Consider the following 15,865-nt stretch of genomic DNA (forward strand, 5'->3'; position numbering starts at 1 on the left):
GGAGTGGGGCCACCTGAGATTTCTTCATGCAGTTTGGGGTAGCAGCTGTTGTTGAAATTGTGCAAGTCTTGTTTAAGCAGGAATGTTGTTGATGTTCATTGGGTGCAGCTTCCCTGCTGTAGGTAGAAGACACAGTCTTGCTGCAGGCATCCTGGCCCTCTATCCCTTCCAGTCTTTCCACTCCTCTCTTCTTTAGTGTTTTCTCAGCCTTAGATGCAGGGATTGTGTTGTAGATGAACCCACTGGGGCTGAGCACCCCAGGGTTGTTGCCCTCTGCAGTTTCATTAGTTATGGTCTTCTACAATGGTGTCCTCCTTTTTGCCGCATAAAGAAATTTCTTTTCGAGGGTAAGACCTATACTTGTCTGTGAGTATAAGGATACATATTTGCAGTGCAGTTATATATTGTTTTAGGAAAGTGCCAGCAGTAGGTTTTCCTCACAGGTCTATGACTTCTTTAGCTGTGGTGAGCTGGCTAGCTTTATACTATCAGAAATGACTGTCTTTCTGTTGAGCATGCTTAAATATAATTAGACAGCTGTTGGTAACACCCAAGATGAATGTACCACTATTTCACCATTCTGGGAATGTTGTCAGTGCAGTCAATAATTTGGTTCATTGGTTTTACAGCTTTGTAGGACTACGGAATGTTCCTCTTTCCTTGGCAGTTTGCATAAGAGTGAGTCTTCAGGTTTGAGTCTTGCAGATCAGCTTCTGAGCTATCACTCCAAGTTCTGTGTCAAAAGTGCATCATGTCTTCAGCAATAAAGCCTTAACTTTGGGTTCTGGGAGACACTGAAGTACAAAGGCATAGTCTATATTGTTTGGGGTGGGGTCTTGGAGTCTTTTGGACTCCTATGAGCGCTAACCTAAAAGAAGGTTTCCCAAGCATGGTCCTGGGACCTTAATTAAATAGTCCATGACTCTGGGGGATAAGTATTACCAACTCTAGTTGCATAAATTGCTTAAACTATAGGTTATAGTTAGAAAATGGAATGGGAAATGGAAGTTCAGATGATGGTATAGTTTAGTTTGAATTGGAGATTAAATATTTGGCTCTTTTTCTATTTGGTTTCAAAAAGTTAAGGTCCACACAGAGTAGGATGACTATAGAACATTTACTGAAAATGCTGCTGTTAGAGAATATGCATGATATTTGATGGTAAGAGGATTTTTTGAAAAATAGAACCCAAAATTAGATTGTTTTACCCACAAACTGCACTGAAATTGGCAGATTCTCCTCAAGTAACTACTGAGCAAGCTGTGTGTTTCCTACAGACACTTCAATCATAAACAAAACAGGAAGAACTAGGCTTCCTAATAGGAATCTATATATTTCCTGAAAGTGTTATGAGGTTCTAAAAACTGTTGTCCCCCAAATATAACACACTGAATCATATTTTTATGTATCTTTGGAGATACTGCCAAGGGAAGAGGAACATCCAGTAGTTCTACCAAGCTGTAAAACCTATGAACCAAATTAATGACTGTACTGACAACATTCCCAGAATGGTGAAATAGTGGCACATTCTCTTAGGTATTACCAGCAGCTGCCTAACTTTATCAATATGTTTCTCAGAAGTCAAATTACTCTCTGAGAACCTGGTGGAGACCCTGAGATCTGAAAGCTGTGCCACCTGGAACATACAGATTCTGAAGTTATCACAGCAGAAGGAAGTTATCATAACAGGGGAGAGAAGATGAATGGTTAAGGAACACTAGGCGCAGACTTCCTAGTCAGGTGCTGGACCCAACTTCCTAGGTTGGGTCCACAGCTCTTCCACACACAGTCAGTCCATGAATCATATTTGAGTCATGGACCCAACCTAACTGTCTGGGAGCCTGGAAAGCATAGAAAGGACATGGGCTGTTTGATAACCCATATTTGGAGAAATCTCCAGTCAAATCAGTTTCTTTGCTTTGTTAGTATGAGAGTAAGGATGTAGAGGTATCCAGAGAGTCATAGAAATGGAGCTATCAGGCACTGAAGAAATTTCAGGCATGTAGAAAGCACAGTCCTCCCAACAAAACAGTGTTTGGTGATGAATGCATATGGAGCTTGACTGTGGGAGCATTGGGAAGAAGAGGTGTGTTCTTGAGGCTCCTTAGGGCTGAGATGATCATTAGCTGGAAAAGTAGTATGCTAATTTGCTAACTTAATCATCCTTGTGGATGCTGTTACCTTTCTCATACGATTGCATGCCATGGGGCCGGTGCCATATAAGTGCTTGTGGTCATTAGCAAGACTGCACCATTTCTAATGACTCCCACTTCTGCCACCACTACCATCACATTATCACTCCCACTACCATCGCCACCGTGTCTGCTTCTACCAGCCTTACTGTGGGCACCGTAACTACCAGCACCATCACCACTTCTTCCCCTGGTATGGCCACCTTCGCAGCAATCATCTTCTATCTCCACCACTTTTTTCTTTTCATATTTTTATTTAACTTTTTACACATGTCACTCTCAGTTCCCTCTTCCTCCCCCTCCTTCCAATCCTCCCAGTCCCTCACCCCCAGGGAGGGCAAGGACTTCCATTAGGGCTCTTCAGTCTGTCACATCATCCCGGGAAAGGCCTAGGTTCTTCCCCATGTGTTCAGGCTGTATCTCCACCACTTTAAATACCGTCACCACCACTGCTGTTTTGAGTATTTGAGTTATGGAGTGTAAGTGTAAGCCAGCATGACCACCACTGAACATTCATTAGATGAGGGAAGCCAGGATGGGAAGATGGTATATACAGTCACAAGACGTCTAGGAAGAAAGTTCTTACAAAGTGAAGAGCAGATAGCAAAAGGAGCAAGAGCATTTGCGACAGCCTTGGTGTTGAGGTCTATTGCATAGAAGGAAGACAACAAGCTGTAAAGGCAGCAGTCTTCCCTGCAGGTGGCTGGCATCGGTCTGTAGAAGATGTGCAGGCAATGCTTAGGGAGGAGGGGAAGGATCCGGAGGTGTCTTCTGTCCATGGCTCTAGATGCTAAAGAAGAAGGATATAGGACTGGGAGAGACCAGGATTGTTGACAATTTGGCCGGACTGAGAATGCAGAGGAAGGCAGTAGATAGAGGTGAATTTGGGAGAAGGAAGTTTTGGGAGGCTTTCATTTCTTCAGCAAAGTAGAAATCTTGACAGGATTAGAACCGGCAGTTTCTTGGGAAAGTTGTTTTTAGGACAGAGGGACTGTATCAGTCATTAACAGTGGTTGCTAAACAAGCATGAGGACCTGAGTTCAAATCCCCAGCACTCATGCTAAAATCACACATGCATGGATTCACCTGCCTGTAACCTCAACATTGGTGAATGTGGAGAGTCAGATCTTGAAAGACAGCAGGCTTCCAGTTCAGTGAGTCTGTCTCAGACAGTAAGGTGAAGAGTGGAGAGTAATAGATACCTAATGTCCTCTGGTTTCTTAAAGTGTGCCCATGGGTATAGGCACAGCCACAGAATCACATGAGTACATCACACACACACACACACACACACACACACACACACACACACACCACACATACACACATACACACACAGAGATACAGACACAGAAACACACACAGAGATATAGACAGACACACAGACACACACATTCACCCCCAACACACATTCACAAGGCTTATCTATGTTGAGCCTCACATATCTTACCTAGATGTTGACCAATATTTAGCAACCAGGACTCTTTGTTTTCTTCTCCACTTTATTTGACAATGTCATCCTGGATCTCAAGTCATATGGCCCAGGAATCCTGAATCAGCATTGGCCAGGGCCCTTTTCCATCCTTTTCACTTTTCACAAATTCATTGCAAAGCCTGAACATTTTCCCCATTTTAATGTCCCATTCTTCCTGCCAACAGAAGGAGAACTTTCCAAGTCACTGGCCTTACAAATTTGTTTCCTCTAAAGCAGGTAGCAACCTCTCATTTAAGAGTCCCTTTATTCTGAGGCCAAATGTGATTTTTTAAAACCTCAGACACCTATAAAGGTAGGATAGAATGAGCCACCTAATTCTTAAATTATGATCATTTTTATACAGTTTTCTTCTATTAGTGTTACTACCAGTCTGCAGAATTGCAGAAGCCCTTGAAATATAGGCAAATTAATTGTAATGATATTTGGAATTCAAGTGGGATACCTACCCAAGTTGATTACAACATTTATTCCTACTGAAAATGTTGCAATTACAGTGAAATGTTATAACCTATGATTTGCAGATTCTTCCCCACAGTGCTGCTCCTGTTGCATTAATGACATCTATGCCCATTGTCATAAAGGAAATTACTCAAGTGAATTTGGGGAGAAAGTTAGAAGCAATGCATACAAATAAAATGTGGGTGGGGAAGGGAGCTAGGTTTCCCTTTCTGGTTCTTAACTGGACACACACTCAACAACACAACTGTGTTTTTTTATTTTTAAATTTAAATTTAAATTAGAAACAAGGTTGCTTCACATATCAATCCCAGGTCCCTCTCCCTTCCCCTCCCCTCCTCCCACACCCTCCCTCCCACCTCCCAGTACTCCCTCATTTCACAGGGAGGGTGAGGCCCTCTATGGGGTGTCCATAGTCTGTCATTTCATCCAGGGCAAGGCCTAGACCCTCCTGCAAGAGTCCAAGATGAGAGTGCATCTCTCATTAACACAACTGTTTTTTACCTTATTAAAATAAGCAGGGAATGGCTTCTCTGATACATTGTGCACAGAATGCGTCGTAAAGTGTAGGCTTCTCTTGATGCTGCCATGAGCTTATTTATATAAATAGAAATCTTGTCTTTTTACAATATCAACTAAAATTGTAGCCTTATATTGACTGATAACTATGCCTGTTTAATTGCATTCCCGAGATGGTTTTGATTCCTTCATGGTGGAATTAGTGGTGAATCGACTCACAGGCAGAAGGTGGTTGCAGTGTTATCCCTCTCAGCTCTGTGAATTCACACCATCAGCTTATCTTCATATCATTAATGTGAAAGAAAAAGGATAACCTGAGGAATTTGCAGGTCAGAGCTCAAGGGAAATTCAAGACTAAAGGGATACATGCCTGCCTGGTTTCTCAGGGAGCACAGTCAGTTTACATGGCTGAGTCAAACCGACATTGAAGGATTGTTTTAACGTTTGCGTTTCAGGCATCCTGGGTTTCAAGCACCCTGGGCTTCTGGTTTACCGAACTTCTAGAAAGAAACTGCCAGTTCACCTCCTGGGTTTTCAGTGGCCGACCCCATTGCTTTTGGATGACAGGCTTTTTTAACCCCCAGGGATTTTTAACTGCTATGCGACAGGTAATAGCTCTGACTTGGGCTCATTGTGTTACTGTAATTTCCCTCTCCAACTTTCTCTTCTTTTCTTTTCTTTTTTTTTTAATTTTTAAATTTAAATTAGAAACAAGGTTGCTTCACATATCAATTCCAGGTCCCTCTCCCTTTCCCTCTCCTCCTCCCATGCCCCTCCCCCCCCACTCTTCTTTTCTTTAAATATGATAAGACAGAGAATGACTACCTCTGTTTTGGACCAGCAGTTACCTTGTTGTCATTATAAATAGAGCTACTTATTCCCAGGCTGATAGCTTGAATTTCAAGTATTTATTTTAATTTCTGTGTTGATTTAATTTTATAGGTTCCCCCTTTAGAGTGCAGATGGTTAAACTAGGAAATGGACATTTTTTTTAAAGGAGAGAATCTTTTAAATTCTTTAAATACCACCGCAATTCTTTTGAATGAGGATAATTTGGAATAACTTGTTCATAATTTTGTTTTTCCAATGAAGACAAACTTCTAATTGTTCTCTGTGTCTTTTTTTTTCTCTTTTCTTTTGCTGAATTGAATAGGAAATAACTCGGGCCAACAAAGGCTGGGCTCTTGACAATATGGTTCTTTGCAATGAAGTCACTAAATTGATGAAGGATGACATTTCTGCCCCTCCCACAGAAGGGGTCTACGTCTACGGCTTATACCTTGAGGGTGCTGGCTGGGACAAAAGGAACACAAAACTCACTGAATCCAAACCCAAAGTGCTTTTTGAGTTGATGCCTGTCATCAGGATTTATGCAGAAAACAACAGTAGGTTGTCTTGTACTTCCAACTGACACTATAGATACATAGCCTCATGATTTTGCTATCAAGTAATAGGGACTCTTCTATTTTATCAACCAGTTCCATATTCATGCCCATGCTAAATGAGTATCTACTGATCTCCAGACCTTTCCTTGAATGCTATTATAGAGATAATAGTCAGTTCCATCCTGCCTGGTAAAGCAGACAAGATATGCATGAATACTGATGGAGCCTTCATAGATATAGTTCCTCATATGAGATCAGAATGAAATACATGGAGAGAAGACATGTAGATAAGTGTGGGACTGAGAGACCAGGAACTGAGCATCAAGAATTGTTAGCCCTGGCCTGGTATTGAAGCATTGAAGAATGGACAGGATGAAGGAGGTGGGCAAGTAATAGGACTTATTTTTTTTTGTAAACAGGGCTCACCAAGAGGAGTAGACCTACTAGTTTGTGGGTTTGACTCAGGTTGTGAAATATATAGACAGAGTCTGGGAATATTTGGCATAGTTGTATAGCTTAAAGGTAAAAAGCTGGGTTCCTATTTTTCCAATGGATATAATGCTGTTCCAATGAGACACACATTTTTCTATATTTTCAAAGTTCTACTTCAGAAATCTAAAAATACATCAAGTGTTTCCCACTGTTGGTTTCAAATTTTCTAGAGGCTTTTGTTATACCCATCCAACTGTCTTCCAGCTTTACAATTCTCTCCAGGGAATAGTTCATTTGGAAGTATGAATTATAAACTCTACAGATAGCCTTGATGGTGGGTCCCTAGAAAGAAGTGATTCAATGATACAGACACCAATTATTATTTTCTTTGTATAAATATAGGAAGAAATAACATATCTTTAAAGGTTGATGGTATTATGATACCATAGATAGATATCACACTTGGAAACTCATGGAAAAGAGGTTGTAAACTACATATTTCTTTTAATTTTTGGTGCTGAGGATTGAATTCAGGGTCTCTCACATGTAAGCTAAATGCTCATCTTGGACTTGGAATCCCCTTGTTCTGACCACCCAAGTTCTGAGATTATAGGTCTATGACTCTAGAACTGGGTTAAGTATTTATTTATTTTAAAGATTTATTTATGTATGTGAGTGTTTTGTATTCATGTATGTATGTGCACTGCATGCATGCCTAGTATTCACAAACATCAGAAGGTGGGTCTGGATGCCCTATAACTGGGTTATAGATGGTTGTAAACTGTCATGTGAGTGCTAGGAAACAAATTATAATAACCAGGTAGTGTGTCCTGAAACTGTGTTTCTCATAAAAAGGAAGAGCTGTCCTCCCTACAGCGAGTTAGATATTATTTTTCTTTTCTTATGACTAAACTGCAAAAGTCCACAGCAATTTGACATTGAACATCTCAGCATGATCACAATGCAGTAATAATTTCATAATACAGACTTTTGCAGGGCAGCTATGCCCTCCTGCTGGGCATTAGTCAGTGCTGAGACTCATTAGCAGCAGGTAAATGGTGTTGGGAAAAAACAGGCAAAATAAAAAGGGATCCATTTCAAGGTACTGAAAAATAAAAATAGATTTCTTTGTTTTAGCAGATATAGGTGGAAACAACTTTATGATTGGAGAAACGTGCATTTGCTAATGGGAAACTTAACACTCCTCTTGCTGCCTTCATGCTGAAAGTTCCTTTTTATTTTCATTCTGATAACCAAATAACGTTCTAATTGAGATGCAGAAATGTGGCATCATTAATGACCAAAGGATATTCCAAGTGTAGGACTTCAATATTAGAATTCTGTTAATAGTTTTTACATTAATATGGAAGTTAATTTATCACCTTAAAATAAAGTTGTTATTGAAGTTCAGAAACAAGACTGATGTTTATTTTCAAAAGGAAGATACCCACATATTTGTTTTAACATTAAAATATGTGAATGTATATTTGTAAATTTAACTCTTTGTGACTCTCATGAGGACATCACAGAAAAACACTAAGGTTTTAGGGGATTCTCCAAACTGGGAAGATTTTAGACTCATAAACCTAGATTCTCTATTCTTGAAGGAAGCTTTGATGAGGCAGATAGAGAAGAAAATGTGCTGCTGGGCAGAATTGCTTACATAGGCAGAATATTGCATCCAAACCAACCACAAGGCTGTAGGCTGTAGCTAAAAACACAGGGACTAGTATGTTTGGGAAATTAAGGCAAGACTCACTTAGTAGGGTTTGATGGAGATTTCAGGATTTCTACCGCTCAGGAGTTTATTTCCACAAGATAAACGTGTTTCTCACAGTGCACCTTGACCCTCTCTCATCCATGACTGTGAAGGTATGGGTGTGAGGTGTGGAAAGTTACATATGGTGACTGGGAGGCTACCTCCCGACTTCTGGTCCCACAGCAGTCAATTCACTTCTAACTCATAAATGTAGAATTCTGTCTAGGAAACGGTAAGTGTCATTCTGGGGAAATTTTCTTAGTGAAAGTTAAAATTGTTGTATGTGTATCTGTGCATGCATGCATGCATGTGTATGTATGAATGTGTGTGTGCATGAATGTTCATGCATGTGCGTATGCCTTTGTGAATATGAGAATGTGTGTGCACTCACGTGTGTGCATGAATGTGTGCGCATGAATATTTATGCATGTTGTGTGCACACCGTTGTGAACACAAGAATGAGAATGTGTGTGCATGCATGCATGTTGAGGCTAGACAAGAAAAAGCAAATGACACAATGTATGTATGTATGACATCTAGAGTACTATGCTATAATGGACAGTCATGTAATTATCTTATTTAAACTTCACAACTTGGTAGATTGTGGCTACCAAGCTGCAGCACTGTAGTGCGATGCATGCAAACCTAGTAGTGTGACTTTGGAATAGGCCACAAGTTGAACTAGGGTGTCAGATTTTTTCCACTTCATTGTCACATCTTCCTGCAAAGACCAAGATGCAGCCATGCATGGCACATGCCAAGTTTTGCAAAGATTAGGAGCCCAATGGGCTGTGCACTCTGTTGGCCAGGTCTGTTTCTCAGCTTGCCACTACGGCTTTACAATCTTGGAGAAAAATCTCACTTCCTTATGTTTCAGCTTTCTAGTCTGTAAAGTGAATAAAGGGCCTGACTTAATGACAGTGGTCACAACAGAGTTGTTGACATAGCTGTCCTGACAATGTTGAGCCCTTAGAAAGCACAAAATGAAATAATTCTATAAGTTATTACTATCGTTACCATTTTAAATCTCAGGATTTTATGTGATTTAAAAAAATTAGGAAAGAAATGACATTTATTGAGTAAAATGCCTCGTAACCTAAATGTTAGCAACCAGGAGGTCAAGTAAAGTCCTGGCTTAAAGATTGTGAGCTTCGTTACTTTGGATATTGGCAGGAACATATGCAGTGTGTATAAGTGAATGAATGGGATAGATAGGGAAGGTAAGTGGCTAGAAAATAGAATTCCTCTAAGGCATTTTATTAAAATATCCAAGATCCTAAAGTGTGGAGTCTGCCAGTTTTTATTCCCCCATCTGTTTTCTGGAACCCTAAGACTTAAAACATATGTAGCTAAGTTGTTCTCACTGAACATTTGTCTTCAAAGTTACTTGCCTAAGTAGGGGATTGGGCACACACAATCTGTTTTTGTGGTAGAATTTTTACTATGTCATTATATTTTGGGTGACTTCTAATCCTGTTGCAGACGTTCGCTACGTGCTGTGACTTGGTGTGCACACTCCCAGTTAAGGAGCATTTCAAAATAAATAAAACCAGACAAACATTTCAGAGAATTGCTTTCCTTTGCTTGCTAAAAATTATTCTATTGCTTTACAATTCCATTTTTGGAAATAAAATCCAAGTAGTCAAATACGGTACAACGTATAATTATTATAATTATTATTAGACTGAGAGGTAAATCTCTAATGACTTTCTTCAGAGTTTTAAAATGGCTGTTTACAACAAGAACAATTAATTGTATATTTTGTGAATGCTTATAGGTCCTAGAATTAAAGCATTTAAATATATTTGTTAGTATAGTCAATATTCTATGATTCGTTGTCAGGCATTTATTTGATCAGAACTTTACACACACACACACACACACACGGAATTCTGCATGTCTGTCCAATTAGTGCACTTAGCATTATTCCAATAGTAACTGAAGAATTTGAGAATTAGATATTCTATCATTTGACTATTTCTAATGATGGCTTTCATGAAATTAAGCCCATGAAAGCCTTTTAAATACTGTAACTAGCATGATTTTGTTGTTTCTAGCACAAGGTGTGTCAGCCTTGACACCACATATGCTTTTGGTCTGGATAACTCCATTGTAGGGTGTTCTCAAAATTATTGGATGTTTGCAGCAGTCCAGCATCTACTCACTAGATACTAATTAAGTCCGTAGTTGTGATAACCCTATCCCGTCTGTCCACTAAAAGTAGGATCGCCTCTTGTTCTGAGTCACTACCTTAGGATATTTATGAGACATACATTAAATATAATAAAGTATTGATAACTCCTCAAGGTAATTTGTAATGAATATTTAAAAATAGCTAGATGAAGTTTTTTATAAGTTAATAATGGGATTTTAACTTTTGGTAGTACTTTGCTTAGGAAGTGAGAGCCATTTCAGTGCCCAGTCATGAAACTACTGCACCAAGTCAAGTTGTCAAGTTGCACTTTTTTTTGTTTTTTTTAAAATTTCTTTTAAACCTTTGGTTTGTTTTGTTTTTTTATATATTTTTTTATTTATTTTTCAGTTTAAATTTAGATAAGAAACAAGGTTGCTTCACAAGTCAGATCCAGGTCCTTCTCCCTTTCCCTCCCCTCCTCCCTGCCCTCCCCCAACCCCCCCATTATCCCCTCATTTCCCCAGGGAGGGTGAGGCCCTCTATGGGGGTGTCCATAGTCTGTCATTTCATATAGGGCAGGGCCTAGACCCTTCCCCAAGAGTTCAGGGTGAGAGTGCACCTCACATTGTTCTATGGGAGTCCAAAGTCCGTGTGTATACTCGGGATGGGTACTGATCCCTAGGCCTCCTCACTGACACCCAGATTCAGGGGGTCTTGATCAGTCCCATGCTGGATTCCCAGGCTTGTGCCTGGGATTCAAGAGTTAACCTTTGTTAGGTCAACTGTTTCTGGGGGTTAAACCAGCCCAGTCTTAATCCCTTTGGTCATCAGTCCTCCCTCTCTGTTACTGGCTTTCTTGAGTTCAGCTCAGTACTTAACCGAGCGAGTCTGCCTCTTCTTCAATCAGCCACTAAATGAAGTTTCTGTTTCCCAGACTCTCTGGCCATGGGTTTGTAGGCTGGCACTCCCCAGATCTATGTCTAAAATCCATATATGAGAGAGTATATGCCATGTTTCTCTTTTTGTGACTGGGTTACCTCACTCAGGATGGTTTCTTCTAGTGTCCTCCATTTGCCTGCGAATCTCAGGATTCCATTGTTTTTTTCTGCTGAATAGTACTCCATTGTGTAGATGTACCACATTTTCTCTATCCACTCTTCGGTTGAGGGACATCTAGGTTGCTTCCAAGTTCTGGCTATTACAAATAATGCTGCTATGAACATAGTGGAACAGACGTCTTTGTTGTATGAATGGGCATCTTTTGGATATATGCCTAAGAGTGGAGTTGCTGGGTCTTGTGGTAGGTTTATTCCCATTTTTCTGAGGAATCTCCATACTGATTTCCAAAGTGGCTGAACCAGTTGGCACTCCCACCAGCAATGGAGGAGTTTCCCCCTTTCACCCCATCCAGGGTTTCTCTGTATTGTTTTGGAGGCTATCGGTCCAGCCCAGCCTCGAACTCACAGAGACCCGCCTGCCTCTGCCTCCCGAGTGCTGGGATTAAAGGCGTGCGCGACCACCGCCCGGCTGTCAAGTTGCACTTTTAATGACACATGGTTGCATCTCAGTAGTCATATGAGGGTTGAGCACAATGTCCCACGTTCTTCCCAGAGCAGTACAGGGATTGGTGTGGGTGAAATCTTTTGTTTGCAAAGGTTTTTACAGTCTAAAAGAGTTCTTAGAAGAACACAAATTACTTCCAGAGATGGAAGTTAGGCAGACTGAAGACAAAATGTTGTGGGCAGAGTCAATTTTATAAGAAGCTAGTGGAGCTTGAATTTCCTAGCTGCTCCCACGTCTAATTAACATTTTTAAATGTTCACACTTTTCCTTAAAGAGGGCTTGTGTAACTTGTGTACGTTTAGTGCTCCTCCAACTTGGCTCTGTTTCTGAGCATTGGGCTGTCCAAGGCTGGAGAAAAAGAGAGCCTGTGGATGATTTATGAAGGATCTTTGAAGAGTGGATGTATGTACTAGAACTTCATATGCACTAGTTGTTTTTGGAAGTTGCATTTAGCCCTGCAGTCTAAAAGAGAGAACTGAATCTCACAGACTGTGCTGCTTCTTTGTTTCCCAGTTCTCTCTAGGGAGAATTGAATCTCATGGCCTTGGCTGTTTCTCCATTTCCCAGCTACTTTTAGTTCCTTGCTTATAAAGGAAATTCACAACACTTTGTTTGGCTGGGAGTATTTTGTCTCCAGTGATTTAAATGTGATGAAAACTATAGTGCAGACGTTTGAAAATGAGATTGTAACTAACTGATGATGATAAAAGTAAATGCTATACAAGATGGTTAAAAGTGAATGGATCCTTGTGCCAAACACAAGACACGGTAGTGAAGGAAGAGGAAGTAGGTGCCCGAGACTTGAGTAGTTGAGGTCAAGAGGAATGACTAGAAAGGAAAGTCAAATTCGTATGTGACAAGAAAGAGGGAGACTATGAGAGAAAGTTGTTGTCAAGATCATGGGTAAGAGACTAATGAGGCCAACAGAGGCGGAATGTCTTGCTGTAGCAGGTATGATCGTGTTTGCCATATGCAGGGATCCTACAATCTCAGAATGTAGTTCTTCATTCTATTAACCTTGTCTATCTTTGGAATAACTTCCAGAATATACAAGCTTGGCTGTATGTTCTGCAAAGCTTCACTCAAAAGTTAATCAAATTCTTTTCTGCTATGAATTGCATTTTGCAGCTGCAAGAGATCCTCAGTTGTACTGCTGCCCCATCTACAAGAAGCCAGTTCGAACAGACTTGAACTACATTGCTTCTGTGGACCTCAAGACAGTCCAGGCTCCTGAACACTGGGTTCTCCGTGGGGTTGCCCTCCTCTGTGATGTCAAGTAATAGAAGGCATGTTCCAAATTATTTGAATCTTTATTTTTCAGTCAGTGCCTGACATGTATAAACCAGAGTGTTGTGTGTAATTAATGAGGTGACACTACCCCCCACACTTCTTTGAATGCTTAGTTGTACTTTACTTCTTTTGTTATTGGTAATTGACCCTTGTATTTGTTGGAGAAATACTTATTGATTCAAAAGCATAGTTAACAACCTCCTAATGAATTGTGGGCATCAAATCTCTATTCATATATTTTCTTCTTGTTTGAATCTGAAGTTGCTGTTTCCCCCCAGGGGTTGCTTGTCTGTTAATGTGGCTTTGGCAGCGGCCACATTCTTGAAGGCAACATGGGACACTTGTGACAATTTTGTTTCTATTACCTTTTGGTCAGGTCAGGAGACTTATTTTCTAGACTTCAAGCAGCTGATTAAAAGATCTTCTACAAAATAATATATCATAAAATCTATATTAAGATTACAAATAAGCAACTCATGTGAACCTGGAGTGCAAACACAGAGCAATGCTTATAATTACTACAAGACAATGACTGATGTCTGACAAAAAGGCACAGTGTCATTACTGCTGATATGCTCAAGGATAGTCAGAACAATGTAAATTGATCCAACATTTCTGTAAAGTAATTCAAACAGAGAAAGGAACATTAAAAACATTAAAACTCTGATTCTTATTGCTCTATACCAAGGGGGTAAACCTGCTGAAGGCAAATTTTATATGTAAAATTGTATTTAATAAAGAAAATAAATGGACCTGCTCCAAATGTTTGACAGTATAGTTGTGATAACAGAACCAGGATGGATTAGATAACTATGTAATGTAGTATTATAGAGATCATTTGAAGAAAATGACAAGCACAATAATGAATGAAAGATACAATTCACAAAATATTGATCTATATATGATTACAGCTATGAAATGAGTTTGAATGTGGACAAAAATTGGATAACAATATGGAAAACCAAAGCCAGGCATTGTGGCATTACAAACATAGGAGCATTTTTAAAATGTAATCCTTCGAAAAAGAATATAAGAGGATCAAAGCCCGAGATTGTGTGTGTGGAATCCAAAGTAGATTTTATTAATTAGGAAAAATGTTCTCTAAGGAACTCTTCATTTATTTTTATTTTAAGTTCTAGCTGTAAATGGCATTCTGTTTCACCTACTATGTATTGATTAGGGAACTTGATCAGGATTATAATTAGAATTGTGGTTGAGTTGTAGGTCTGATTAACTGCATTTGTGAGGTAATGGGTTTTCTATGTGTGTAGTGTATGTGGAGGGTGAGTGTTACCCACCAGGTTCAGGGTCTTCTCCATCAGGTTCTGGTCTGTGATCAGCATCATTGTTTTATGCTCATTATGCTGTGTAGTTTGTGTGACTCCTACTGATCATGGATGATACTACTCCTGTTTGAACAGCTTTTTTAAATATGGATTAATATATCAAATTGATGCTTGAGAATTGTGACTTACCAATTATTTTATCTTTAAAAACATGTAATAAAAAGTAGAATGAGCTACAAATTAATAAAAGATTATTCATAAATGACCAAATTGCTATTGTTCATTATTCCCTGAAAGGGGATATTTGCTATAAGTACTCAGAAAAATGCTTTCAAAACTTCAGTCTATCAAATTTGAAAATGTATAATTCATATAACTTTATGACACAAACTGCTAGTATGGACACTATATAAACAATTATAAAACGTTTGAAGTGAAGTTAGTGTATCTTCAAAGCCAGGATGAGCTACAAGACCCCTTTCTGTCTGACTACTCTGGTTCTATCCCATCTCTTCCTGCTGATGGAAAAGTGTTAAAATGGTTGAGTCTCCTGACAACCTAGGGTGTAGTACAAAGTACTTTATGGAACCTGCATCACTGCAGAGCGATAGTGCCATCTTTTCCTGCTGTTATTTAAAATGTATTTCTTTCATAGTACCTATGTGTTAGGTCCTCTGCTTATCTGGTGATATAAAGAACCTAACAGGTGAAGATGCTGAAAACAGGCAGTTATCTAGGCATGCAATTATATATAACCTCAATTGTAGAGCAGGTAGCATGACAGATGTAGGATGTGTAGAAAGTGATGCAAAGATTGTGAGTTAAGGACTGTGAAGGAAAATACTGAATGTCAGAATTCTCATCATGCCATGGATGAGTAAGTAGAAGCCACAGCATCATGCCCTATTTTTAATTTTTGCTTTGTATTGTTGGTTTGAATACAATGTCTTAGGTATGCTAGGCAAGTGATCTTCACCAAGTTGCATCACCATACACTTATCACTTGTTTTTGACTAACTGTTTAGAATATGATTGAAGTGCTTTGATAAGATGAACAGCAGCTGTGTGCTCTTCTATGTCTGATGTGCAAATCTCCACCCCCGAGGTCTTCCCTGGTTCTCTTTATCTCCTATGTTAACTCCAGCTCTTTGTTGACTCTCAGATCACCTAGAAAACTTCTAGAGTTGAGACAAAGGTAAAGCTTTCCTAAAAAGCAACCTTTTATTCAGAGGCAGACGTATAATTCCACAGAGAAACCTCCCAGAGCTTTCTTTATAGGGGATATTAATGAAAAGTAAATCAACACATAATTAGGGAGATCATGCACCTATTAGGTGATAAACAAGAGTCATAT

The 15,865-nt window shown here is 39.5% G+C and overlaps 1 protein-coding gene across 2 annotated transcripts in view; it reads left to right on the forward strand.

Moving 5' to 3' along the window:
• Positions 1 to 14,776, forward strand: part of Dnah5 (dynein axonemal heavy chain 5) — a 278,387-nt gene extending 263,611 nt beyond the window's left edge. Inside the window, exons 77-79 of one of the 2 annotated variants that reach the window (XM_040757680.1) lie at positions 5,118 to 5,270; positions 5,816 to 6,047; positions 13,064 to 14,776. In XM_040757680.1, coding sequence (XP_040613614.1) covers positions 5,118 to 5,270; positions 5,816 to 6,047; positions 13,064 to 13,215 — 537 coding nt within the window. In that variant the 3' untranslated portion in view covers positions 13,216 to 14,776. The remainder of the gene's footprint in view (positions 1 to 5,117; positions 5,271 to 5,815; positions 6,048 to 13,063) is intronic. The other variant, XM_040757681.1, reaches the window with a different exon arrangement.
• The last annotated feature ends 1,089 nt before the right edge of the window (positions 14,777 to 15,865 follow it).

Source organism: Mesocricetus auratus, unplaced genomic scaffold (assembly GCF_017639785.1).
Source record: "Mesocricetus auratus isolate SY011 unplaced genomic scaffold, BCM_Maur_2.0 Super-Scaffold_100015, whole genome shotgun sequence".
Lineage (NCBI taxonomy): Eukaryota > Metazoa > Chordata > Mammalia > Rodentia > Cricetidae > Mesocricetus > Mesocricetus auratus.